Consider the following 26465-nt stretch of genomic DNA (forward strand, 5'->3'; position numbering starts at 1 on the left):
CCAGAGTGACACACAGGATGGCTGTGGGGTGGTGTAGCTACACTCATTTACACACCTGCTATAGTTAATATGTTTTATAGGAGGGGAGCTGAGGTATCATCAGAGTGTGAGAGTCTTTAGATGATATAATCATTGATTACACATCACCTGTTGTGACTTAGATCTGATTCAACAAGCCAGATAAATAATTTGACCAAAAAAAAGAACAACTTTAACTCTTGAGCCTTCTTGGCAATATTTACTGAACATACCAATAATATCTTCTTTATAATCCATTTGTATTCTCCCTCTTTAATACTTCATTTCTCTCCTTTTCATTTCCCTTATATGTCAGAAGTTTAATAATCAGTGCTTCCAGAGAAAAGAGCTCCTGACCTCTTAAAGGTCAAATTCAATCAAACAGAAACCCTCTCCTTAAAATGCCCTCTGCTTTAAATGACAAACTCACACTGCACGATATATGATTCGGCTAAAATAATGTTGCAATTTTGACGACAGTTACTCTTCCACTTCCTGGAAGAAGAGTTAAAGACATCAATGTCCTACCCTGTATACACCAGCACTCTGCTGTCACGAGAGCACTGGGCTCAGTTCATCTTGACTTACAGTAAATGTACGATGTAGTCCAACATGTATTTCATAACAGGGATAGGAAATCAGAAATGTTTTAGAGACTCACATAAAAAGAAGTCTATGGCTTCACATTTATTTAAAGAATCAAACTTTATTTGAACCAATAATCTGCTGGATTAAATCGGCTGTTTGCGTTATGTGTCAAAGCTCCAGTGAGGTACTTTATTTTGGTAGATTTTTGCAACCCTGTGGACAAAGTGGGAGATTTGTTTTATTCCTTTGATGGTTTATATCCTGTTTTTTTCTCTTCCTGCTTTCATTTAAGAGTCAAATGTTTTGTTCATCAAGACTGTGCTCAGGAAAAAGTTAATCTTGTTTACCTTTGAAGCTCAGTTTGAGAGGTCTTCATTCATTGCAGTCTCTTTCATAACCAGCCTGAAAGTTCAGTTTCACTTCATCATGGTTTCGATCGTCTCAAAACTTACAAATACATGAGTAACTGTAACAGGTTATGAGCTAAAAGGTTGAACAAATCAATCAAGAAAATATAAAAGTAATGTCCACATGTATCACAGAGCTGATACAAAAGGAAAAACTTCTGATTTAAAATGTAGAAGGAATTAATTTCAGTGTGAAATATTGTTTTCAAAGTAAAAGTGCAGATTTTCTAATTTAAAAAGTTTGTAATTATAAAATAAAAGTTGTAATGATGCAGAAAAAAATCCCTGTGAGGGTTAAATTTGCCCTTTACTTAGACTTTATTATTGAGTGTGAGCTGAGTAGTGCACGTTTTATTTGAGGATTAAGAATGTCTCTTTGTTTTCAGATGAAAAGCCTTTCTGAGATGTATGGAAGAGGATTGCAAATGCTTACATAAGAGCACCTTAAAGTAAATCCACGTTGATAAATTCCATCACTGATAACAGAGAACCATGAACCTTATTGAACTTGCTTACTGTGCCAGGTTATATACCGGTTATAAGCCGAGGTGTGGCTGAAAGTCTCGTCACGTTTCATCTCTCACATGTCAACGTGTGCTGGAGGGAAAAAAAAAAATCAGAGGACTCCCTTTACAAGTCACAACTTCAGATTTATTTTCTAATGCAGACAAATGTGACACCAAAACAAATGTAAAAAAAAAAAAAATACCTTTACGATTTTTTTAAAGCTCTTTATATCTGTGTTTTTTCAACCATGACACTTTGTATATAAAAGTAACATTTCTGATTCTACCAAGTCCAAACAAGCTTGTGTCAGTACCTAACAAATATGTACATAGCCGCTCAATTCATATAAAAAAATGTTTGTCAGATTTTCATTTTCTCCTCCAGGGCAGATCAAATGTTGCCCTCAAACGTTTAGTTCCAACTCTTGAAGAACTGCTTGAAGATGATCGTCTCCTTCCCCTGAGGCAGAATCTCCACCTGCAGCACAGACACATTACATTTTACTGCTTAGCGCACACAGGCAGGGTTACAGTAAATGTGCTGGGAGGCCATAATGACCCTTCAAAATCATCACACGCTGCTGTAAAGTCAGCAGGACCCAGAGCAGCTGATTTACTCTCAGATAATGACATTTACTGTATGTGTGACACTTTCAGATTTTAGTAAGAGTCATGGTTAGTACCTGGGTCTTCATCCGGTTGTACTGCATTTGGTCGATGAAATTGTCCGCCATCTGAAGGGCCACCTGCTTCTCCTCGGCGTTCGCTCCGTTACCTGACAGACGATTAATGAATCACATTAGAATCAGAAGTTTAAGAAAAGAAGCATGCTGTACGCACGCCGCTTAATGTTGCCAACTTATCTTAAACACTTAGCCGTAATACCTATAAATATTCTACTTGGTACAGTTTTAACTAATAAAGAAATTAGCTGTAGGGGACCAGGACTGTTTATTGTACCAGGATATAAAAAAAAGGGCTTTTAACCACGAGACCTCTTGGGTATCCTTGACTATTGCAGCCAGCCTCAAGTGGACATTTGAGGAACTGCAGATTTTTTTTTCCCACTTCTGCATCCTCTTCATTTTCAACACTGGACGTTGCCGCTCTGATGTGGTGCTGTTTCATGGTCACGTGGCGTTCCCTCACCTTTCCAGACGAAGATCTTCCCGTTGGCGCCGTTGTCCAGAATGAAGCAGTCGTCCCGAACCAGCAGCTCTTTGTCGAACGGGCTCTTCTCCGACACTTTGGTCGTCGTCATGGAACCTGTCGCATTGGACACCTGTGGAGATGCAAACAGGTACATTAGGCTTTATTGTTAATGGTATTTTTTTTAAAATAATTTAATGGAGGAGTTTTAAAGGCTTTGCAGATGAAGTCACCTTGAAGAGGGAGGCAGAGTTTGATGCGTCTGCTTTGGTGTCTTCCTCTGTGCTCTCTGACAGCTCAGGCATCTTTCCTAAGACCTGTTCACACCACACAACAAGAAGCTCAGGAAACACAACTTCATCAATATCACCTAACGTGTTTTACATTAATGGTAGCAAACATGGCAACAATAGTTAAAGAAAATGTTGGGTAAAAAGACAGGGTGATGAAGTGCTGCCCATGTATGGAGGCTATAGTCCTCATGACGGTGGCTTAGCTTAACTTAACTCCACCTTCGAACCCCTCTGAAGTGGTCATTGACATGTTTCGTCTTCTGGCTGTTTAAAACTCAAAATAATAATCATTCGAACATGTTGGTTGTTTAATATCTTTTTGTTAACCTTGAGCATCTCCTCTGGCTCCTCCCCCTCGTTGGTGTCAACGATTCGGGCTTTCCCGTGTCTGTCTGCGTCACGGATCAGAGAGGCGATCTCGCGCACTTTCTGCTTCTCGAAGATGTTGGCCTGCGACCCGATCCACGACACGATGGTCTACAGGGCGAGGAGTAAGCGTCGTCAAATCACAGCAAGGGTAGAACTGCTGATCCGTGCAAGAATCAGTTTGATTTGGATTCATAGCTCACCTCCCCGAGGTCGAGGATGAAGCAGTCTCCTTTGTTGAAGCTGCTCCAGCTCAGCTCCACTTCTTTGGCACGGATGTTTCGTTTGCCTTTGACCTGGTACAACCTCTGAACCGTCCCGCAGCCCTGAGGCCTCCTGAAGCCCGACTCCACGCCACCCTCCTGTTGATTCAAAACATTTATTTTGCATTTTTGAATTTATTACGTTTGTTGTTCTGCTGCAGAGAGATCACAGAGGGTTCAAGTTTAACTTCCTGGGCTGTTTCACAAGCTCCAATTGGAGGCCGTGCAAACAGAGTGATATGACCACGCTTTGTCACTGACGCCATAACATCCAGAGCTGTAAAAACTGAGAGGGGATTTATCGGGAAATAGAAAAAAAGCTAGACAACATGAGAACATCGCAATAGCACTCAGTACCTCATCTTTCACTCGTAACTTTAGAAATCATTTCAGTTAACCTGACAGTTGATGCTGCCAGTGAATTAAAGAAACAGTTGAATCTTTGATATGTATTATTGGTGATCGATGAAAAGCTTCAGTGTCTTATTAGTGTCTTAAATATCTATTTTTTTGTTATAGCTGGTTCAGCTTCTGAAATTTCAAAATAAGACACTTTCTGGAGAAAAAATCAGAAACTAAAAAATGAGAAGCGAGTTCATGTGAAGGTCCATTCATGCCAAATCTAAAAATATATATTTTATACTGGTGCTCTGTTATTTTTTTTCCTTTTTATACAATTTTGTGTTTTTCAAATGTGTGCTGTTCATTCTCTTTCTTGTCGTCGTGCACTTTGTCTTTCAAAATAAGAACTTTACTCTTATTATATAATAGCACCAATACATAAAGGAATAATAAACAAAAGTATTCACAAACTCTGGAGCTGTAAATAAAGTAGGACTTAAAACATTATCTGAGCAGCAGATGATAAAAATGTTTTTGCTTTACTCAAGAGATTTCAGTCATTTTATTTCCTCTCCTGTTTAAAGCATCTTTACATCCAGGATCTCGTGTGTGTGTCCTCCCCCCCTCCTCACCTTGTAGCTGACCCCTCTGGGAAACAGAGACATGAACTCCATGGACTCGTTGCCCTGAACCTCTCTGTGCTGAATCGGTTCACCGCCCAGGAAGTTGTCGAGCTGCGTGGCGAGCACGCAGCACGTCACCTGCTCATCCCGAGACGACTTCTCGCCTACAACACAGAGAGGACGAGGTATGTGTCAATGAGAGAAACTTTGAGGATATTTAAAACAATGAATGATGAAACTCATTGTATTTCCTTCTCTGTTGAATATCTGTTTGATGATTTCATTTCATTCCGTGTTTGATTTGATCGACTTTATTTTTTTCACTTTACATGAATTATTTTTTTTAAGACAAGTTCAGAAATGTGCATTTTGTATATGTTGATTGATTAAATCTTTCAGAGAGTTTTAAAAGCTCTTCTGCAGTCTTGACTGTTTTGTCAAACAACTTTTTCATTACATTTTAAGTTGAATAACTAATGTTCATTCATAACAAACGTTATCTCAACACAATTAACAAAAAGAGCAGCACTCTCTGTTACATTATTCACAGAGACCCAGCAATGATCTTGGGATGCAGCGGTATCAGACGATATTGGCCAAAATCAAAAATGTTTTTCAGTGTTCTTATCACAGAGGTTTGTTTACTGAACGAAGCAAAAAAAACTTTATTGATTCTATTCAGTTTGGAAGAGTTTCAATATAAAAGCATCACGACTTTCTGCATTCTTTTTTCATATTTTGTTTTGCCCCTGCCCTGAAAGAAATCCTGGTGTCTGCCCCTGGATGATATACTGTAAGGCTTTATGAACTTCCAAATTCAACCAAAAAGTCAAAAAAAAAAAGGTAGAAGGTGGACCTTAAAGTCAAAATAACTTCTGACGAACAAAACTTAAAAATAAAGCCTCAGCAGCCTTCGCTCACTGGACTATGTTAAAGAAGCTCGAGACGTAAAATAAAAATAAATGAAAGGCAGCAGTTAGATGTCTGAAAGGGTAAAATAACACAGTTTTAAATAACAAAACAGGCCCTGAAGAGAAGGCATGGGTCGTCACATCAAACAGGAGAAACAGGGGTCACCCATCTGAAACAGGTGGAGGAGGAAGTGAGGCCTGAGGGTGATGCATGCCTGAGCACAGAGAGCCCTCTGCGACCTGTGACAATCAGCTTAGTGTTACCTAAGAGCCGGATACATGCTGGAAACAACAGCCACATTTGAGTACTGTAACAGTCCTCCTGCATTTTTAAAGGCCATCCCAGTTTCCCTCGGGACCTCTATCTCTCCTCGATCATCCCTCCTTCCCTCTCTCTCTCTCTCTCTCTCTCTCTCTAAACAAAGATGCTGCCGGTCAGTGCTGTGTCTCATGTGTCATCATCATCATTAGTGGGAGGGTTACTAGCTTTCAAAGTGCAGCACAGCACCAGGAGAAGATGTTTACCGGACAATGATTAGAACTGTCACCCGTACATTGATTTGACACTTTCATGAGAGTCCAACATAGTAAACAAACTTTAGTCTGCACAACCCGACCGTGTCATCGCTTTGTTTGAAGATGAATATGCTGCCAAACATTTTGAGCTGTGTTGCTCAAACTGAGATTCTGTTTTTCAAAAATAAACACCAAAAAAAAAAAAAAAACCCATGGTTAGTTTATAGATGCTCCTCCTGTGTTTTGCCGGTCTCTCACCTAACCAGATGTGGATTTGGACTTCTCCTGGACCGTGGTTACTCAGCACCAGGTAGGAGTCTCCATTGTAAAAAGCTCCTAACTCGGAGGCATCCAGCGGCACCGCTTTCATCTTCTCCACCCTCCACACTCGAAGACCCAGCTCCCGGACCTCGGGACCAAACTGACCCGGAGCTGCCTTGAAGGGGAGCATACTGCGGGGAGAAGAGAGGGAGAAGTGAGACAAGGAGGGAGGAAGAAGATTTCACGGCGCGATAGAAGGGGGAGACGATTGCTGAAAGCGGAACGTAAAATACGTGGAGATGTGTCACTGTCTCCATTGTGGGACGAGATGGTCATATTTGGTTTGAAGAAGGAGAAGTAAAAGCAGAAGTCTAACCCAAAAGTGGCTGACAATTGACGCACACAATCTTCCTCAGAAGAAGAGGGTGCACTTCTTTTTCCACACTCTTCTTTAAAGTTGCTGACAAACAGGTGGATTTTAGAGATGTGTGTCTGTAATGACAGAAACTGAAGGGGTGGTTGGTGTGATGGGCGCTATAACACTCATCCTTAACACAAAATGAAGGGTTTTGTTGCTGCTCAACAACCACAGGCTACATTACATCACTTTATGCAACACAACACCGAGCAGGCCGCTACACTAGTGTCGCTGCACAGAACCAGGCGGGGCCAGGGAGCGAGCTGGATCATGTCACAGGTGAGGACGAGCCAGGATGACTCACTCTGACATGCATCTCTTCCTCTCTTCTTTTAACAGAGTTTCTACATCCTGCCACACAGGAAGAAGAAGAGAGAAAAAAAAGGCGGTTTTGCAGCTTGAAATAAACAAGTAACACAACCACACCTTCCTGTTGTCTCAAGCTTATCGTGACTGCGGGGCTGAGAGAAAGTGAGGTTAGAACATCAACAAGCCAGAGAAACTTGCTTCTTCCCTTTTCTCTCACGATCGCCTCACACTGTGGTTGGTGCCAACATTGAGATACATTCACCATTAAATGTCTGACTCCTTTAATCAAAAATGTAATGCAATGACTTTCAGCTTGGATTAAAGATAAAAGCATCTTCAAAGCTTCATAAATACACTTCTAGAAATACTTAGAGAAATGGAAAGATGTCAAAGAAGAGACCATCCTGATTCATTTTGCTGCGTAAGAACAGCTGCTACTGTGATCAAAATGAAATGCAGACGTCTGCTCTGATATATTTGAATGAAACAGTTCAACAGGAAGGTTTAGTGAGTGCTAAATGGACTTGAGCTTGTTAGGTGTTTTTCTAGTCTTCTGACTACTCAAAGTACTTTTACACCGTCGGCCACACTTACACACTCACACTGATAGCATGCCATGTTAGGTGTCCATCTCCCGTTCACAAAGTTCCCACCGACCAAGCAGGGTGACTTGGGGTTAAGGGTCATGCCCAAGGACACATCGGACATGTGGCTGCAGGAGCTGGGGATTGAACCCCTGACTTTCTGGTTGAGAGAAGACCTACTCTACCAACTGAGCCACAGCCTATGATTTCTGTCAACAACCAGACATTCAAAAGCTACCTGAAGGCAGCATTTATTGCACACTTGTTGCATTAGATAATAGTCTATGTGTCCCATATAATACAGCAACTAGGTGTTTGTTTAGATAGTAATGAGTAGAGATAATGAAAATGTGAACAACCGTTTTTTCTGAAGCCCACATGTGGTCCATACAGTATGTCGCCTCTGTCCTTCGAACAACTTAGAGAACCAACCTTATACATCAAATATGAAGGAAGGGGAACAGACTGGTTCAGTTTTTGTCTTGGATAAATCAGAGAAATCAACCCAGTTTTATCATAGCTTAAAGTTAAATTCTGAAGTCAGTATCCACGAAAAAACGTTCTCCTGAAATGTAACTTTCAGTCATAGCTCATGGTTTCCTCTACAGATGAAGATAGCATCTCTTTTTTTTAAATGTAATAGGCCACTTAAGCTCCTGGAGTATGCTACATCACTGTGGTTGTATAATTAACTCAGCTAAATTTCACTAAGGCAGATGAAAGCTCCAGAAAAACACATCAAGTTGAAACTAAAGTTTTAGGTTACAAAAGAAAGTTACAATAATCAAAAATGAACCTAATACGGAAGCCCCAAGTTTTCTCTTGATAAAAAAAAGCTTGCTTTCTTATTATTATGGATTCATGTATCTTATTGTCTCCAGACAACAATCCTTTTTTTCTTGTAAAAACAGGATCATTTTCTTAAGCTCTAGAGAACAAAAGAAGCTGCTCACTGTGATAGACCGGAGCAGTATTTGTTAATTTTGCTCGAAGTTCCTTTTCTGGTCAAAGTTGAACCATGTGTGATATTTTTGGAGTTTTTTAGCTTCGAGAGAAAAATCAAACAGCTTTCCCTGGACGGCATCGCACAGCATTTGAACCTTATCTAAATGTTGTTTCTACCGAGCAGCAGCAGATTTATGATTTGTTGTGACATCTTCTTATTAATCCCGGGCAGCATGACACTTCCATAGAAATATAATATTGTTACCATAAATATGAAAATGATTCAGGCGATGCATTTGCTACACTTTCTTGAAAGACTCTTACACAAGTAAGCAGTTTCACTTCCCGTGACTGAGATATGAAAAAAGAAAACTCTGATGCCACATATAAGATATTACTGCAAACTCTCCTATATCTCTCAAACTCTCCTATATCTCTCAAACTCTCCTACATCCTGTGTTGAAAATCTCTCATTAGTCAGCAGAAAAGCTAAAACTTTTAACACATATTGTCAGTGTTGTAGTCAGTTAAACAAGATGTCAGCAGCAGCTCCGCCCCCTTTTTGTTTTTTGTGGGGTTTTTTTTTAGTTTGAAAGACAGAGTGATGACTCAATCACTCAACTTTTCTGATGTTTAACTCTACAACGTTCTGGCTAGCTCTAATCAATGACTAGATTTTTCTGCAGACAGATTAAGATGTAGTAAATGCAGGTCTTGGTATTTGAAAGTATTCAAATGGTAGATTAGAGGAGTAGAGGAGGTGAGGGAGCGAGGAAAGAAGGAGGAAGAGCCCGAGGAGGCTCATGCAAAGGCCCTAGGGGTTAAAGTTACAATGCTTGGACAGCCGCTTTAGGAGTGAGTAAAGACGCAGAGAAAAAGACCCGTTCCACTTAACTGTATGATCTCGACTGGTACCTCCAGCATGCTGTCTGACTCCGGCTCCATTCTGTGTGTCCACTGAAGTGTGTGTGTGTGTGTGTGTGTGTGTGTGTGTGTGTGTATGTGTGTGTGAGGTTGTAAGGAATCGAGAGGTCTGGCGTGGAGGAGTGTTTGCGCTCACCTGGCCTGGTTAGCTTATATGTGGGAGGTAACTGGAGCCGGTGTGATGAAAGCCTACCTGCGGCCTGTTGGGGGGAGGTAAGAGTCGGGTTCCTGGTTCCTGGCTAAAGCTAAAAACCAAGAGGATAATTACTGGGAGAGCAAGCTGCTGGCTCCTCCATCTTTTCCTCTCTTCTACTCCTCCCCCGACTCCAGCTCTTCCTCCACTCTTACCCTGATCCTGCATAACCTCCCTCTGCACAGACAGTCAAACGTCTAGGAATCATAATCCCTCAAAACATGATCAGGAGGAGACCCTGAACACCCACCTCTATCAACCCCATGCTGCCTTTAAAGGTCACATATTGTGAAAAAATACATTTAACCATGTTTTATTTAACACTATTGTTTCACTAGTCTGTCTACAAACCCCCCAATGACGAGAAAAGGAAATCCTCTCCGTCTTTTTGCCCGCTTCACTTTACAAAAAAAGTGCTTGAACAGGCCGTTTGGAGATTTTCCCTTCATGACATCAAAAATGGAAGAGACCCCTCCCCCACGTGTCTTCAGAGTCTGCTTTCTCACTCTCACATTTTAAACCTCAAACATTTCATACAAGACAAAAGCTTGGCATTTAGTATAATCTATTGCTTTGCTCTTCATAGTCAGTATAAATTATTAGCGTACAAGTCAATGGATGAAAATGTAAATTTAAGAAATTGTCGTTTGCTGTGCATTGATTCTTCAATCTGGAGTGTGCTCTTTTTCTTTTATCATTGTTCTGTGTAGTTAATCTGAAAAAATGACAATCATTCTCATGAATATCTGTCATCCTACTGAGTTGTAGAGAGGAGTGAAGTCAGTAACGAGACTTTTTGAGACTTTTTGAGACTTTCGAGGATGAAACTCGCGATTTTGGCCAAGAGATGTAGAGCTGGAAGGGAAGGCAGAAAAAAAAAAAAGAGAGAGAATAGAAGGATGGAGGTGTTCAGGTGGAGACAAAAGGTCACAGCTAGGCTACACAGGTCACTGACTACATCAACCATTCATGCACTCTGAAGCAGACAGAAATATGAGAGCAGACAATATGTAGGTGTTGAGGAGGGATCTGAAAACAATGTGTGATCCGAGGGTGAGTGTATACAGTGCGCAAATGTGTCTGTGTGGTGGCTCTGTATATTTAAGAGATCAGAAGTCTGAAATCAAGACAGTGATGAAGACGAGAAATAGAGACGAGCGCACAAACAAACAAGACTAAAATAAAGAACTTCATTATAAGATGATGATTGACTGACACTTTCAAGCTGGCACAAAAATAGTTTCGAATAGCAAGCTAAGTTTCTGAACTATAGTCACAAGATCTGAGGCTGATACCGCTTTAAAACCCCACCCTAACCTTGAGGAAGTTGTGAAAGAGCAGGAAATAAGATCGGGATGATGTGTAGGAAGTCAGACAGAGACAGACTGATTGGGCAAAAAAAAGAAAAGAATAATTTCAGGGTTTAAATTAATACATGGATGTAGTCAAGTCGCACAAATTTAAACTAAAGACCCTTTGTCTGATTTCAGGATGATTTCAGGAGCAGGAATGTGCTGAGTGAGCAGGGAGAGAAAAACAGAAAATGTTTCTTGTGAAAGACAAAGAAATGGAAAAAAGTAAGAGAGATACAGAACACATTTAGAGTCGGATTGTGAAGCAAAAAGAAAAGTGCAAAAAGTTTTTCCAAACTTACCTTGGATAGAGAGTAAGTGGTGGTAGACAACACGTGTGAGCAGAGAGAGTGAAGAGAGAAGCAGTGGTGCGAGGTGAAACACGTCTCTAGACAGACAAATATGTCCCCCCCTTACACACACACACACACACGCGAGAGATTTCCTGCCTCTGTCTGGGGTAAACTTAGCCCGGCCCTCTGACTCAAACACAAAGGAAGCAAAAAGAAACTTGACAGAATCAGGACGGAGAGTGGAGAAAGAATTCAAATCAAATCTGGTCACACTTTGTTTTCCAAATGGTGTATATATTGTTGAAGTGATGCAATAGCTAATGTTTTTAACCAGCACTTTGAAACTATTTGATTAGTCTCTGTATGGATGATGCAAAAATGACAACAAACTAAATTCATCGTTCAGCTTTGACTGTCACAAAATGTTTAAATTATTCCACCTACAATGTCAAATCACCTTTGAACGTGTCTGCAAGAATGATTCACATCAAGGTCTCCACAGCTGGTAAATATTGCCATAGCAACAGATCCAAACACACTTCCAGTCATATATGGATTCCCCCACTGATACACGGCATGCAGACACACATCATTATACAAGTCATGCACAGGAGTCAGACAAAAACTGATGAGTCATCAGGTGTGAACAGGTACAAGGTTTGCTTTTAAATCAAGTCATTTCACTGAATGTTGGCCTTCAAATACGAATCTTTGTTTTCAATGTTTTCTGTTGTTTTTTTGTGTGAAGAAGAAATAGGTATTCATAATTAAAAAGGTACTTATTTTAAATCTGGCCCAATTGAACAATTTACTGATTCAGCTGATATCATCTAGATCATATTGGCTTATCTAAATAAAAAAAAAAGCCTCACCTATGTATTATGAATGCTCTCTTCTGTATGAGGGTATACTCGTCAAAGGGAGCTCTTAATCATTGTGGTCTGAAGCAGACTCCCATGGGTGAGCCCTCACTCCACCTGCTGGCCAGAGAGTGAGAAGAAGGCACAGATGAGAAGAGAAGCTCCTACAATTATTATGATCTGCATTTCTCTGATGTGCTGTTTTAGGGAGTAAAACAGAGAGCACACATAGATATATCGGTCCAGCTGACTATAGTGCATAACCTACTTTTTCATTCTTCACCTAAATGACCTAAAACAATTTAATCCTCCATTTTTGTGTCCATCTTACTTAAAAAAAACCTAGTTTTGCCACTCTACGTGATAATATTTACTTAAGCCATTACATCTTTAGGTTCTGAGATATAGTTGTCTATCTTTAGCTATCTATATATTATTATAATTGTAAGGTTTGTGGTGTTGGGGTATAGGGGAATGGGAATGTAATTATAGCAAAAAAACAAAAACATTCTACCTGTAAATCAAGGTTCTTTAAAAATGGCATTGTGTCATGTATCCAAATATGAATACAGAAAACCTATCCTCTTCTGGTCAAAACATTATTGATTTAAAGTTCTATTATTCAATATGTTCGTAGCTGTTTCTCTTTGTTTAGTAGCCTTTAATTATATTTTCACTTCCTTTCAGGTGTGTAGTCTACTATTGTTTCAGTGAGCAGGTGAGCTCAATGTTAGATGAGAGCGTCCCCAAGAGGCAGGAGTGTTTTATCTTGTTTTATCTTATCAGGTGTTCCGAATCATCAAGGCTTCTTGTGTTGCCTCAGTTTTTCTCATCAGAATTTTTTTATATACATAAACATACAGTATATATTCAAGTGGATTTGTTTTCCAAGGTTTGGAATACATTTGAATAATTGGTTAAAATGGAGTTAAAAAATGGTCTTCATTAAAAGTACTATAACTTATTAATGTAATACATTTTCCACAACTGTTCAAACATTGAAAAAAAACAGGTATTTACCCTAATAACTACATAATGCAGTATATTAGAGCATCTGTTATTTCACAGAGCCTGCAGTGACCTTTTCATCATGCTTCAGTCATGTAGAAAAAAAGTGTCAAGACATGTAGTAAAACTTTTATTCATTTTTTTCCCAAGTCAAAAAAACAAACAGAACAAAGATACAGAGAATGAGATAATGGATTGATTTCTATACAGTGGCAATTTCAAGTTGAACCTTCCTTTGCCCAGACATGTGAAGTCTTTCCTCAGTTTGGAACCCTGTCTCGCCCTCAGACGCACATTTTCCTGCACACTCGCACACATTCACACCACCCGGGAGTCCTGGTGTTTTCTGAGTTGACTGGACAGCACTAAATTAAGACAACAGGATTTGATGCAAGCAGAGTGGACAAAATATCACAATGTCTTGGGCCTAGGTCCACCACAATATTTACTAAGTGCAATTATCAAAACCTGCTTTATCTCAAAGGCCAGAAGATGCAGTCCTTTCAACTCAAGATCGTGTTGGAGTCAATGTTCCAAAAAAAAGTTTAGAATTCATTTGAACACATTTTTTTTGTTTTTCTCTCTTCAGGACTCCCAGCCTGATCAAATACACCCCGCCCCCCTCCCCATGATTCCCCAACATCAAAGATACATACACTGGTAGAAAAAGAAAACAAACACTGATTTGAAATGAGGATCACTCATGGATGAAGAGGGAGGGGACCCAGCTTCAAATTCAGACACAATGTTGAGATCAGGAACGCGAAGGGAAAGAAAACTTTTTTGTTTTGTTGCCGTCAGCTGTACCGATGGATTTCTTACAGAGTCAAACTAGGTTGAGTCATGTTTGAAGAACAAAAAAAGCACCCATATTTGAAAAAAGGTCACACTAATGTAGTGGGTAAGGTTTTTTTTTTTAAGTAGAGAGGCCCTAAAGTTCTGTTTCTTTGGACAATCTCTACTTCAAAGAAAATGTTCCAAGCTGCAGTGAAGGAAAAGGCGGACTGGGGAAAAAGATGTATTGTGTCATAACAAACTTACTGGATTGAACTAAGGACTGTATGTTTGGTCCTTCTAACTTCAACTAATGCAATGTCACATTGTGGTGACAGCGTGCAACAATGTGTTTACTGCAACTGTAAGAGAGCAGTCACCAGCTTTGAAATAACTCGGAGGGGAGGGGGGGGGGGGATCCTCTGCCCCTTCATCCACAGTTTATGAACATGAGCCTCCTGCAAACAGCTTCACAAAGTCACCAGAAGCAAACTAGAGAAAAGCAACAAAAAATAAAAAATAACAACATTCTTAATTTTCCTCTATTCATATTCGCACAGAATAGCAGTTAACGTTCTTTCTTAAATAAATGGTGTAGTCCAAATTAACTTGTGTACACGTCAGCTATCAGAAATGGAACAAAGATCGGCAACAAATGGGAGGGATTTGAAAAAATGTCAACCTAAAGCTTGATTAAATGTGTTAAGATGTGCCACTCATGCAAACTATGACAAAAGCAGCAACGTCAAACTAGTATCCCTCGACAATATCTGCTCCATTTCCTCCTAGAATCAAAATTAAAGACAATAATCCTTCTGATTATTACTTCTTTTTCATATAAATCTTTTAATTCCCAGAGTAATGGAAATAATTTCATCTGGAAAAGTGTTTTTTCTTTTTTTTGTTCCTTTAGATGCACAAGTATCCAAAAATGGTCAGAGGACAAGAGGATGCTGGTGGGTGTTTTCATGACATCTTTCAGGTTTGTTTGTCTTTGGGGTGTGAAGGAAGAAGAGGGCGATGGGTACATAAACCTATGAATTCAATCATGTTGTAGAGGGACATCTCCTTCAAGCAAGCCAGTGCCTCTCTCCTATCATGTAGGTTTATCTGCCGTTAATCCAACACTCCTCTTTCTCCATCTTTGATCCACTAAATGCCCTCAAACTGGCGGCAACTGTAGTTTGAACATAAGCAGCAGAAGGTCTAACAAGATACACCTTGGTGAAATATGCAGTAAACAAAGTCTAAACCTTAACTCCTTGATTTTCTTTAGACGTTAGTGATGAATACAATCCACTTCTCCAAAGGCTTTTGGCAATATGTACGCTTTCCACGACTATACACCCAACGTTTAAAGAATGAGAGAGAGACTGGATGCAGTACACTATAAAGTTAAAAAGGGACATTTTCTTCCCCTGTCATGTGTTCACCACATCTTCCTCTCTTTTTAATTCCCCTGGTGGGATATGCAGTTTTTGCTCCGACACCCCATGTGAAAATTAAAAAAAACTATTTCAAAAAGGCAGCCTTTTTTTTTTTTTTTTCTTTTCCTCCTTCAGGCAAAGCAGTTCAAGTTCTTTCACATCATCGCTTCAACAAGGTCTTGTTGTAAAGGGGATGGAGGGCTCGGGTTGGTGACGGATTGGAGCAAAACAGAGGTCCCAAAAAAGAAAGAAAAGAATCACAAATGGGACCTCTGTGGCTAGAAGCACAGCCACCTCCAGCTGGCTAAAAGGTGCTGTCCTTCAGGTGAGGTGACAAGGTTTCTTCAGCCGCCTCCCCTTCTCCTCCGCTGCTCTTTAGTTCTCCTCATCGCTGTCGTCGGGGCTGATGGCAGGGCTGTAGGTGGGGGAGGTGGGGCTGTATCCCGGTGAAGTTGGGCTGTACGTGGAGCCTTTAGGACTAGTTGGCGAGTAAGTAGGAGATGTAGGTGAGTACTTGGGGGAAGTTGGGGAGTAAGTAGGAGAAGTAGGGGAGTATTTGGGGCTTGTAGGGGTGTAGGTGGGGGAGGTTGGGGAGTAGGTTGGAGAAGTGGGGCTGTATTTTGGAGTTGTTGGGGAGTAGGTGGGAGAAGTAGGCGAGTACTTCGGGGACGTTGGGGAGTACTTTGGCGAGGTGGGGGAGTATTTGGGGGAGGTGGGAGTGTACTCCGGGGAGCTGGGACTGTATGAGGGTGAAGTCGGGGTGTATTTGGGGGAGGTGGGGGAGTAAGAGGGGGAGCTGGGGCTGTATGAAGGGGAGCTTGGGGTGTAGGTGGGCGACTGCGGGGTGTAACGTGGACTGGAGGGCGAGTAGGAAGGAGAGGTGGGGGAGTAAGAGGGGGAAGTGGGGGAGTAGTTGGGGCTGGTTGGGGTGTAGTTGGGGGAGGTTGGCGAGTAGGAGGGCGATGTTGGAGAATAGGAGGGAGAGGTGGGGGAGTAACTTGGTGAAGTGGGCGTGTAGTTTGGTGATGTGGGGCTGTAGCTCGGGCTGGTGGGCGAGTAGGAGGGAGAAGTGGGGGAGTAGGAGGGAGATGTCGGGGAGTAAGAGGGAGATGTTGGAGAATAGGAGGGGGATGTGGGTGAATAAGACGGCGAGGTGGGGGAGTAGCTGGGTGACGTCGGGCTGTAGCTTGGCGATGTTGGGCTGTAGCTCGGCGAGGTTGGAGAGTAGGATGGGGATGTGGGTGAGTAGGATGGGGAGGTGGGGGAGTAAGAGGGAGACGTTGGGGAATAAGATGGAGAAGTTGGCGAATAGGACGGGGAGGTCGGGGAGTAACTCGGGGAGGTGGGTGAGTAGGAAGGAGATGTCGGGCTGTAGTTGGGGCTGGTGGGGGAGTAAGAAGGAGAAGTGGGGGAGTAGGAGGGAGACGTTGGGGAGTAGCCGGGGCTCTGTGGGGTGTAGCCTCCAGGAGAACGGGGCTCGTAGGCGGGGGAGGTGGGGGAGTAGTTTGGTGACATTGCTCCACCTAAGAATAAAAAAAGAAAAACTATTAAAGGCTGCAGAAAAATTGGAGTACCTCAGGGATCCATTCTTGGACAATTATATTTCACATTTCATTCCAAAACAGTTTGAAATATAGATTCTACCATAATATATAACTGCCATAATTTAATTTATGAGTCATTTAATAAAGAAGCTGACACAGCTAAGACAGTTGGCTGTTTCCTATATATCGGTACAACCAAAGTTATTGAATAAGCAGATTGCTGTTTTTTTTTCCTAATGAACTCTTTACTATTTGATCACTGTATTTTTATTTTAATAAGTTATATATATATATATATATATTCAATTTAGAAAGTAACTTGATCTGTGTTATTCATTCTTTTTCATTTATTTCATGTAATATTTTCATTTCAGCAGTGTTTTACCTGGAGATGGGATGTATGGGCTTGCAGGGCCTGGAGATCCTGGAGACCCTGGAGTTGGGGACCAGGCTGGGGAGTAGCCCGGAGAGAAACCGCTTGCATCTGATGCTGCACTGGGAGAGAAACCTGCCGCTCCAGGAGTCATTCCGCTCCCTGCAGACACAATGAGGAAAGAAAATATTTCGCTTAAAACTTGAAAAGCATTCAAAGCTGTCATGCCAAAGCATCGTGGGTATACACTCACCAACACTGGGGGACCAGGCACCGTAAGCTGGTGTCGCTCCGGTGTTCCAGGGGGTCATGGCAGGAGACATACCACTCATGGGACTTGGCACCGTGCCAAAGAACATACCAGTGGCTGTGAATAGGATACATACAGAACATGAATATAACATTGCTCATAATATATCTGCAATAGAATAAACTCTGCGCCCGAACATCTCCCCACTTACGTCCTGCCACGCTGATGCCAGGTATGTTCGTAGGAATCTCCATGCCATATTTACACTTCTCAGCATCCAACAGCAGGTCAAAGCAGCCTGTACCAGCGGGAGCGAGCTGGCCGAGCATAATGTTCTCTGATACGCCCTTCATGGGGTCACTCTCAGCATGGGATGACGCCTCCATCAACACATCAACCTGGAGAAGGAAATCCAACAAGACATGGAAAATGAATCCTTGTTTCCCTGGTAACATAGCCTCAAACGTAAGTTGATTGAATGTCTTCTTACCGTCTCCTCAAAGGAACACTTCATGAGTGGTCCTGTGTCTTGACGGTTTATGCCGTGACGTGTGATGGCCATCAGGTGACCGCGACATGTCATGGTGTCACAAAGCAGAGCCAAGTGACGGTAGTTGACGTAGGAGCCGTCAAAGGAAATGACGTGGTACAACTCCCTCTCAAGTGCCTTTCGCACCGCTTCAATACCCAGCACCTTTGTTAAAGAGGACATTTGTTTTAATATCGAAGTTTATTCTACAGATAAGACAATAAACAATTGTTTGTGCTTTCATACCGTGAAGATCTCCACAATGTCATTGGAGGTGGTCCTGACGGGGTCCACGTCTTTCTCACTGAGGACCCTCATGAGGCTCACTCCGTCCGTCTCCAGGATCCACTCCTGCAGGGCCTTGAACTCACCGTCCTCTGTGATGATGATCTTCTTCTTGTTGTCCGTCTGGGGCAAGTGCATGTACACCTGAAGGAGAAGAGTGTCCCCTTAGACTTACAGCTGCAGTGGAGTTTATGCCTTGAAACGAGTACTGGTGTGTTTGTTTTCATTCGTTACCTTGCTGATCTGCTCAATGCCCTGCAGCGTCATGTCTGTGAGCATGTTGGACTCTATGCACCTCAAGAACACATCGTCGTCCATTTTATCCACCACCTCCTCATCCTGAACACAACAAAAGTTAAGTATCGATTAATATAGAAATTCACAAAGATCCTTTAATCGAATACATTTAAAGCCACAGCTTACCTCTTGGAACTTGTTCTCGTCGCTGTTCATGATTCTGATTCGCAGGACCAGTTTCTCGGCATTGTCGTCATTGAAAATACAGTTCAGGTCGTCTCCGAATCCTTGCAGAAAAATCAAATTGTCATCTTCCTGTTTCTTTTCAAAAGACCTGTCTTTGAAAGTACATGTGTTCTAAACCTACCTGCATTGATCTTCTCTGCAATCTGCTCCATGGTCAGCTTGCGGTCAGTCATATGTTTGCGGTCAAGCTCGATGCGCAGCAGCCACGGTGAAATTCGAGTGACATCGAAGTCGGGCATCTCATAGTAGACATTCACCCACTCCTGATCCTCAGCCACCACTGTGTTCTGAGGATTTGGGTCGTAGTAGATGGCAGTGTTGGCTGTAACCTATGGAAAAAGAAAAGAGTCACATCTTAAACGTTACAGAGTCTCTCTCTTTATCGCCATTATTGGATTTGAGGTGGCACAGTTAGAGCGATTATGAATTGAAATGAAAGCAGGAGTGGCTGCTTAAGTTGTTTCTTCATCCCACCTTTCTTAGTGTAGTGTGCTCCAGTCGACAGAGGATGTCCTTGGCCCTCTCTGCGTCACGTGCAGCCTGACCCAGCAGGAACACGGTCAGAGAGGGCGTTTTGGGCCTCTTGGAGATGTTGATCAACTCCTTCAGACGAGGCACACCGAGTGTTACGTTCTTGGCGGACACACCAGCGTAATGGAAAGTGTTCAGGGTCATCTGGGTGGCTGGTTCTCCCAGCGACTGAGCGGCCAGAGCACCGACCATCTCCCCTGGATGGGCCTGCAGAGGGAAATGATGATGATTTGTTGGGAAATAAATCTGACTACTACAAGAAAATGACAAGGAAAAGACTCCTAACTTACAATGGATTGGTTGAATTTGGTCTCGATCTCTCCAAGCAGCCAGTCGTAAGCCTCGGTGGAAAGGCGGAACTCCTCCGTCATGCGTTTGGAGCAAAGCGTGGAGCGCAGGTGGATGTTGAAGAGCAGAGTGGCGTTTTGCTGGGCCTGTCTGCTGAGTGGGTCTTCACCATTCACAATCACCAGCTTCTTACTCAGGTCCTGAAGACCTAGAGATACAAAACAACAGCCAAGGATGAATATTCGCACAGATAGACGTTAGACATTTTCAGTTTAATTCAAATCTTCAATCTACTATTAACTTCTTTTGAAACCTTTTCCCTACTGTATACTTGTATGTTTGATGTACACAGTAAGTGATCCTCTTTACTAGTGACTCCTCTAGTGGCCCCCTTCTGTGCTGCTGAGGTACTGTAATTGGGCTACTAGAGTTTTTTTTTTAAATTTTCGATTAAAAAATATACCGTACTCCTGGCAATTGTTTTGCTGATTTATACATTTTAACATCTTGCTGGAATGATCATTTCATGGTAATGAACATTTCTTAGGTTATGGGGTGTTATATTTGGGAATGGGTCCACTATACTGTTACGTTATTTATGCTTCAAGTAAGTCTTTTCCCTCTCTAGCAAAGCCAAGGGATCTGACTTGAACTGTACTTGTACTGAAAATTCCAATGACTCCCGAGGTGGATTTATGAAGCTTTAAGGCGCACCTGAGGTCAGGCCATGACCTCCTTTGCTCTAATACTAAGACAGACACTCTTCCACACGGTTCAGAAACCCTCAGCTTACCTTCGACCACTCTCAGAGGATTGAGGTCGGTTGGAGTTCGAATGTTGATGCGGAAGATCTTCTGGGCGTTCCAAATCATTCTGGCCAGGTTGCATGGCAGAACCACCTGCAGGTGAGCGGACAAAATGTGAGAATGAGTATTCTTTTTTTTCTTTTTTAGGAACTATGAAAGGGAAGAGGTGTGTGTGAAAATGTGACCATTGCACACCTTGCTGTCCCCAGTGGGGAAGATGGCTCTGAGGACATCCCTGTCCTCCTTCATCTTCTCAAACTCCCTCTCCAAAGCACTCTGCACATGGGCGTTTGTCAGGACGTCTTTTACGACATCTTCCTGCAGCATCCGCCTCAGTGCACGCTCGTTGGTGCAGTCAAACTTGAACCTAGAAGAAAAGAAAAAAAAAAAGGAAAAATTAAGCCAGTGATATAAGACTAATCACACCTCAGAAACCAGCTTCTTATTTCACACAATGCTATAAGAAACCAAGTTTAAATATCCTGACGTTGTTGTGTGACTTACTTCTTTTCAAAGGCCTTGTGTGAGGGTTTGAGCGTAGCCACGTTCTGAAACTCCACGTTCTCTCCTGCGAGGCCGTCCTCTCCATAACGCAGCTGAACCACCTGGTTGATGGAGTTACGCACCGTCCCGTCGTACTTCACCATCACAGACTCCATGGATTTGATCAGACGACGCTGGATATAACCTGGTGAGGAAGACCAGACACACCAAATTAAAACATAATCCATCAAAACTCTTCTTTTTTTTTTTTGACCTGGGTGCCTAACATGATGTCTAATTTACTTCTCCCGTCACCCTCCCTGGACTTACCAGTCTCAGCAGTCTTGACAGCTGTGTCGATGAGACCCTCTCTGCCTCCCATAGCGTGGAAGAAGAACTCTGTCGGCGTCAAACCGGCCAGGTAGGAGTTCTCCACAAAGCCTCTGCTCTCAGGGCCGTAGTCATCTTTAATGAAGTGAGGCAGCGTGCGGTGTTTGAAGCCGAAGGGGATACGTTTACCCTCCACGTTCTGCTGCCCCACCACGGCAATGACCTGAATACAGAGAGAACATGACGTCAAAGACAACACCAACACAGCATATGTCTTCAATCCATTCACAACAGTCGGATTGAGCTCTTTACCTGTGAGATGTTAATCTTTGAACCCTTGGAACCAGCCACCACCATGGACTTGAAGTTGTTGTACTCAGACAGCGACTTCTGGGCTGAGGATCCCGTTTTGTCTCGAGCATCATTGAGGATACGATTCACCTGGTTCTCAAAGGTCTGCCTCAGGGTGTTACCTGGGGTCGGCTCCAGCTCGTTGTTGTGGGCTTTCTCAATGACCTGGTTGACAAAGGAAACTTTGTCTATACACTGACTCCACTTAAAAACTGTGAAACTACGGCATAAAAATGATTCTATGAGTTTTAGGTAAGATGTTTACGATGAAGATAATGTGTGCTTACTTCTATCACATCCTGTTTGGCTTTCTTGATTGTGTTCTGAATGTCAAGGTAGGTCTTGGCGTCAGCAATGGAGTCACCGATACCAATGGAATGACCTGGAGAAAACAGCGCGAGTTCACTTGTAAATATCAAGAGAAAGAGATTCCAAAAAAACCTCAAACATTTCATGGTTGACTTTGAACGTTTTATTACCCTCGATGAGCAGCCAGTTGTTGACCACCGTCTGAATGTTGGAGTAAAAAAGCCTGGTGATGTCGTGGCCCATCTCAAGGTAGGAGATGTGGACGAGGGAGCCGGCCGACGTTCCCAGAGATTTCTTGCACAGGATTCCCATGATCAACTCGCCGTTCTCCACGATGACCTGTGAATTACGAATGAAGCATTTGGTTACTTTCATCGTCTGTGTATTTGTCTCTACATTTAAACGATGAAAGGTTAACCAGGGAATTCACCTTGGTGTCCCCGGGGGAGATGTGTTTGTAGGGGCCGCTGTCTTCATCATCAGGGTGGGTGCTGTGTGTGCGGATCACGTTAATGTGTCCAGGAATGATTAAGCTGAAGATCTGCTTCCCTGTCCACAGAGGACGTGGCTTAAGGATGGCCGGCTGAGGCACTTTCCCGTCCCATGTGGAGAGGAACATGAGGAGGTTCATCACTTCACCCTGTGGTGAAGAAAAAGGTGGGTTAAAAGTCTTTCACAGCAAGTAAAAAAAAAAAAAAAAAAAAAAAAAAAAAAGCAGCAGATTGTGATCACTGCAAAATCGACCTACCCTCTCTAAGAAGACATCTCGTTTGGTGAATTTGCGGACAGCTGTGAGTGTGTCCTGCACAATACCCATAACGGGTCTATTGGACTGGGGTGTGACGATCATACGGGGAACCATGGCCAGCTCCTGGATCTCTGCCCTCGTCTCCAGCGACTGAGGCAGGTGGAGATTCATCTCATCCCCGTCAAAGTCAGCGTTGTATGGGGTGGTTACACTGCACGGAGGCAAGAGGACAGGAGGTAAGATTTTATTTCAGACATGGATTAAATCAAGACTGTACCGGAAAATTATACAGACTGAAAGTCATCATGACGTCACGCCGCGTTTGAATTTAAGACAGCGCAATGAATTCAGAATGTAATTATTCTTAAAGGAAACTGAAGAATACACTAAATTATTGGTTTTTATTATTTCCATAAAAAGCTACCACACATTCTTAATGAAATAAATTCAGGAAGGGTCTCGTCTTGATTTAGTACCTGAGGTTGAGACGGAAAGTGGACCATGGCAGAATCCGGACTCTGTGCCCCATCATGGACATTTTATGTAGTGTAGGTTGTCTGTTGAAGATGACGATGTCTCCATCACACATGTGTCTCTCCACCTATGTAGAAAAAAAAAAAAAACAATTATAGTGAGAATAAAATATACTATGCAGTGTCATCTCAAAAAGATATACGTTTAGGTCTTGTGTTCATTTTGGGCTTGCCTTGTAGCCAATCTGCAGGTGAAGGTCGCTTGGTTTTGGGTGGAATCGCAGGTCAATTCTGTCTCCATTGTCTCGGATGATATATTTGGCTCCTGGGTACTGGCTGTTGCCTCTTCTCACGAGCTCTTGTAGTCTAGGATGGTCGTTACAAGAGAATGAGTTGACGCCATGATTTTAAAAAGGAATGGTTTCACACATCATGTGGTGTTGAACACGCACCTGTCGATGTTAAAGGGTGTGACTATTTCTGGGAAGGTCATGTTGGCTGCGATCGATCGCGGTACGCCAACTTGGTCGATTTGCAGGTTGGGGTCTGGGGTGATGACAGTTCGAGCGGAGAAGTCCACACGCTTTCCCATCAGGTTACCTCGGACTCGCCCCTCTTTCCCTTTTAGGCGCTGTTTGACTGATTTAAGAGGACGGCCGGACTTTTGCATTGCCTGTGAAAGGAGACATTAATCTTAATTTCAAAACTGTCATTATAGTTTGCAAAATTGTGGTAGAGAAAACTATGATTAAAAAAATGAAATTAGACTGTATTTCTGACTGAACCTTAGTGACTCATGTGCTTAGTAGAAATCAAACGGTATATCAGAGGCGCTGAAGAAGCGCAAAAATACCCTAGGAAGGCCAGGCAGCTCGTTGTCCACCATGGTGGCCACGTGGAATTGAAGCAGTTTGACGTCTTCAGCTATGACGTGAGCCGCAGCACCGCTCTGCTCATTTCTTCTCAGCTGGTTGTTGATTTTGACGATGTCAGCAAGTTTGTGGGTCAAATCGTCCTTTAAAACAGAAGTAAATTGGTTAGGTCAGGAACAAGGCAGTCTCACAACCACACGTTTAGTACGCGATCATATTTTGTTACCTGGTTGCGAGCAGAGCCCTGCATGACTACAGCGGGCCTGACGGCCAGCGGAGGAACGGGCAACACTGTCACAATCATCCACTCTGGCCTGGAAAACTTTGGATCCATCCCCAAAATGACGTCCTCCTCATCAGAGATGCGCTTGAAGATCTCGTGCACACGCTCAGGACTCAGGAGGATTTTCTTTTCCTGTGAATCCTCGTTAACGTGCTTCCACTCAGCAAACAGCTCCAAGCCAGAGCGTCTTATGCGCGGTTGGTAGCGCCCGCAGCCACCATGGCCCTGCGAGAGGAGCAGGAGGAAGAGTTGGAAACAGTAAATAACTTTCATTATTGCCTTGAATTTTGAGAGTGGAAAGGTTCATTAGCCATGACAAAAAAAGACCAAAAATTACCTTTTCCTTGGTAATGTCCTCCTCAGTCTCCTGCTGCTCCATTCCAAATTTGTTGTCCATCTCCTCTCCTCCTTCACAGATATTTTTTCCTTTGCACAACTCATACACATGTGTCAAACGTTTCCTTGGTTGCCCTTTAGATTTTATCAGGATGTCTTTGATCTTTGGGTTGTTCTAAAGGAAACAGAATGATTGGGAGTTTATATAAAACAGCAAAACCTCAGAACAAGACATCAGCTGAGTTGAAATGTTATGTACTGTAAGATGCTGAAAAATACTTACAGAATCCACTAATAGCTTAGAGCAAAAGAAGCAGACACATCGAAGGACCTTCATTATCTTTGATACAAAGCCAACATGGAAAACCGGCTTTGCCAGTTCTATGTGTCCAAAGTGGCCCGGACATTCTGTCATGTTGCCTGAAGTAAAAAAAAAAAAGCCACAAAATTAAGTTATAAGATAAGACAGGGACAGCGCTGACGGTCAATATATTTGAACATTTCTGATTACATGACAGCGTACCTGCACATGTCTGACATCTTCCACTTCGCTCTATGACCCCTTGTCTTGGGTCCATAAGGCCACCAAGTTTAGGACGTCCTCCTTCTGTTGTTTCGGGGTATTTGATTCCCCCTTCTGTAACGGACATCCGTTTCTAGAGAAGAAAAACATAGTTTTATATAAGTTTCATTAAAACAAAGCACTCAATGCAACATTAAGCAGCAGCATATTAAAAGTGTTTAAAATCAGTGAGTTGTCTAAATGAACATCTTAAGAATTCAGTTTTTTCTCAACCATTTCGCCATATCAGTGACAGATTCTTAATGTATTCACACCTACATCCAATATGTAGGGTGATAAATGGCATCAATAAATGTTAAATGGTTTAGATAAATCAAAGGTTGGCTGTATGTTGTAAGAAAATCATAATCATGTACTGCAATAAGAAATCCCTTTGCCATGGCATAAAAATACAAAATATTTTATTCATTAATCATTCAAACTTCATACGTCCAATCCCAAGTAAAAGAAAACATGCATGTCTGACTTTTTTTAAATACCCCTTTATTTATTTATTAGTTATGTACGTGACCAGACGAAAGCGATCGATGGCAAAAACCAAACAAGCTGTTTCATAACAATTCGCTATCATGAAACAAAATATCTACTCAATAATGGGTCTGCAGGGTACATCGCATGAATATAATGGGGGTTTAATTCATGTAACAGCATGGATCCTTTTAGACAATGTTGTGCTTAAAGTTTTTCAAACTTCCTGCTACATGCTAGTTAGCACAAGCTTCACCAGCCTGACACAGCTAGCTAGGCTAGGCTAACAGCGAGCACTTTCCGTTGTAAACAATGCCATGTCTCTGCCAAATCGATAAAACTACACACTAATTCAAGCAGCTGTAAGAGTGATATGTGATCTTTCAGGTAGATAATTAAATACCCCACTCCCCCAGAAGGAAAACCTACAAGTTCATCTGGGCTGATGATGCCGAATTGAACTCTCTTGATCGTGCGCAATGGGCATGCGCTGTCGCCGGAGGGCGGTCCGTGCATCCTGTCTATTCAAAGAGACGCGTCCTTCCTCGGCACGCCGCTTTGTGAGCAGGAACAGCCTTCAAATTGCCCCCACGATTCTGGTCAGGCCGCCAACGGTGACCGGAAAGTCTCCGAAGGCAATATCCCACGGAACTCTGCGGTCGGTTGCCTCTATAGCCTTTTAATTTATGTTTTGGTACTAAGTAAGATGGCTACCGACTGTTCCCCTCCCTTTTCCTGATCTACACCGTGGAGCGCTCTGAGCGCTTCTGAGCGTGTACTGGCTCAACGGCTGGTTATATAGACTGACTG

At 42.5% G+C, this 26465-nt stretch overlaps 2 protein-coding genes across 2 annotated transcripts; both read right to left on the reverse strand.

Annotated features, from left to right (window-relative positions):
• Nucleotides 1–1642: 1642 nt before the first annotated feature.
• capgb (capping protein (actin filament), gelsolin-like b) lies at nt 1643–11426 on the reverse strand. Its single transcript, XM_020629144.3, has 9 exons — nt 11271–11426; nt 6241–6434; nt 4565–4719; nt 3531–3689; nt 3289–3438; nt 2902–2985; nt 2669–2801; nt 2203–2294; nt 1643–1997 (listed from the first exon to the last, which is right to left on the reverse strand). Exons 2-9 carry the CDS (start codon nt 6431–6433, stop codon nt 1932–1934), a joined length of 1032 nt encoding a protein of 343 aa, XP_020484800.1. The 5' UTR covers nt 6434; nt 11271–11426; the 3' UTR covers nt 1643–1931.
• Nucleotides 11427–13246: 1820 nt separating this feature from the next.
• Nucleotides 13247–26425, reverse strand: polr2a (RNA polymerase II subunit A). The gene is made up of 29 exons (XM_020629237.2): nt 26085–26425; nt 25128–25260; nt 24888–25024; nt 24606–24779; nt 24212–24493; nt 23967–24128; nt 23566–23786; nt 23347–23479; nt 23117–23241; nt 22641–22851; nt 22323–22532; nt 22063–22231; nt 21871–21965; nt 21545–21748; nt 21233–21455; nt 20924–21107; nt 20615–20786; nt 20407–20512; nt 19616–19821; nt 19269–19532; nt 18916–19123; nt 18735–18835; nt 18546–18650; nt 18273–18455; nt 17988–18191; nt 17709–17895; nt 17501–17614; nt 17260–17409; nt 13247–16853 (listed from the first exon to the last, which is right to left on the reverse strand). The coding sequence occupies exons 1-29, from the start codon at nt 26169–26171 to the stop codon at nt 15706–15708; spliced, it is 5898 nt and encodes a 1965-aa protein (XP_020484893.1). The 5' UTR covers nt 26172–26425; the 3' UTR covers nt 13247–15705.
• Nucleotides 26426–26465: the final 40 nt, after the last annotated feature.

This window comes from Labrus bergylta, chromosome 22 (genome assembly GCF_963930695.1).
Source record: "Labrus bergylta chromosome 22, fLabBer1.1, whole genome shotgun sequence".
Lineage (NCBI taxonomy): Eukaryota > Metazoa > Chordata > Actinopteri > Labriformes > Labridae > Labrus > Labrus bergylta.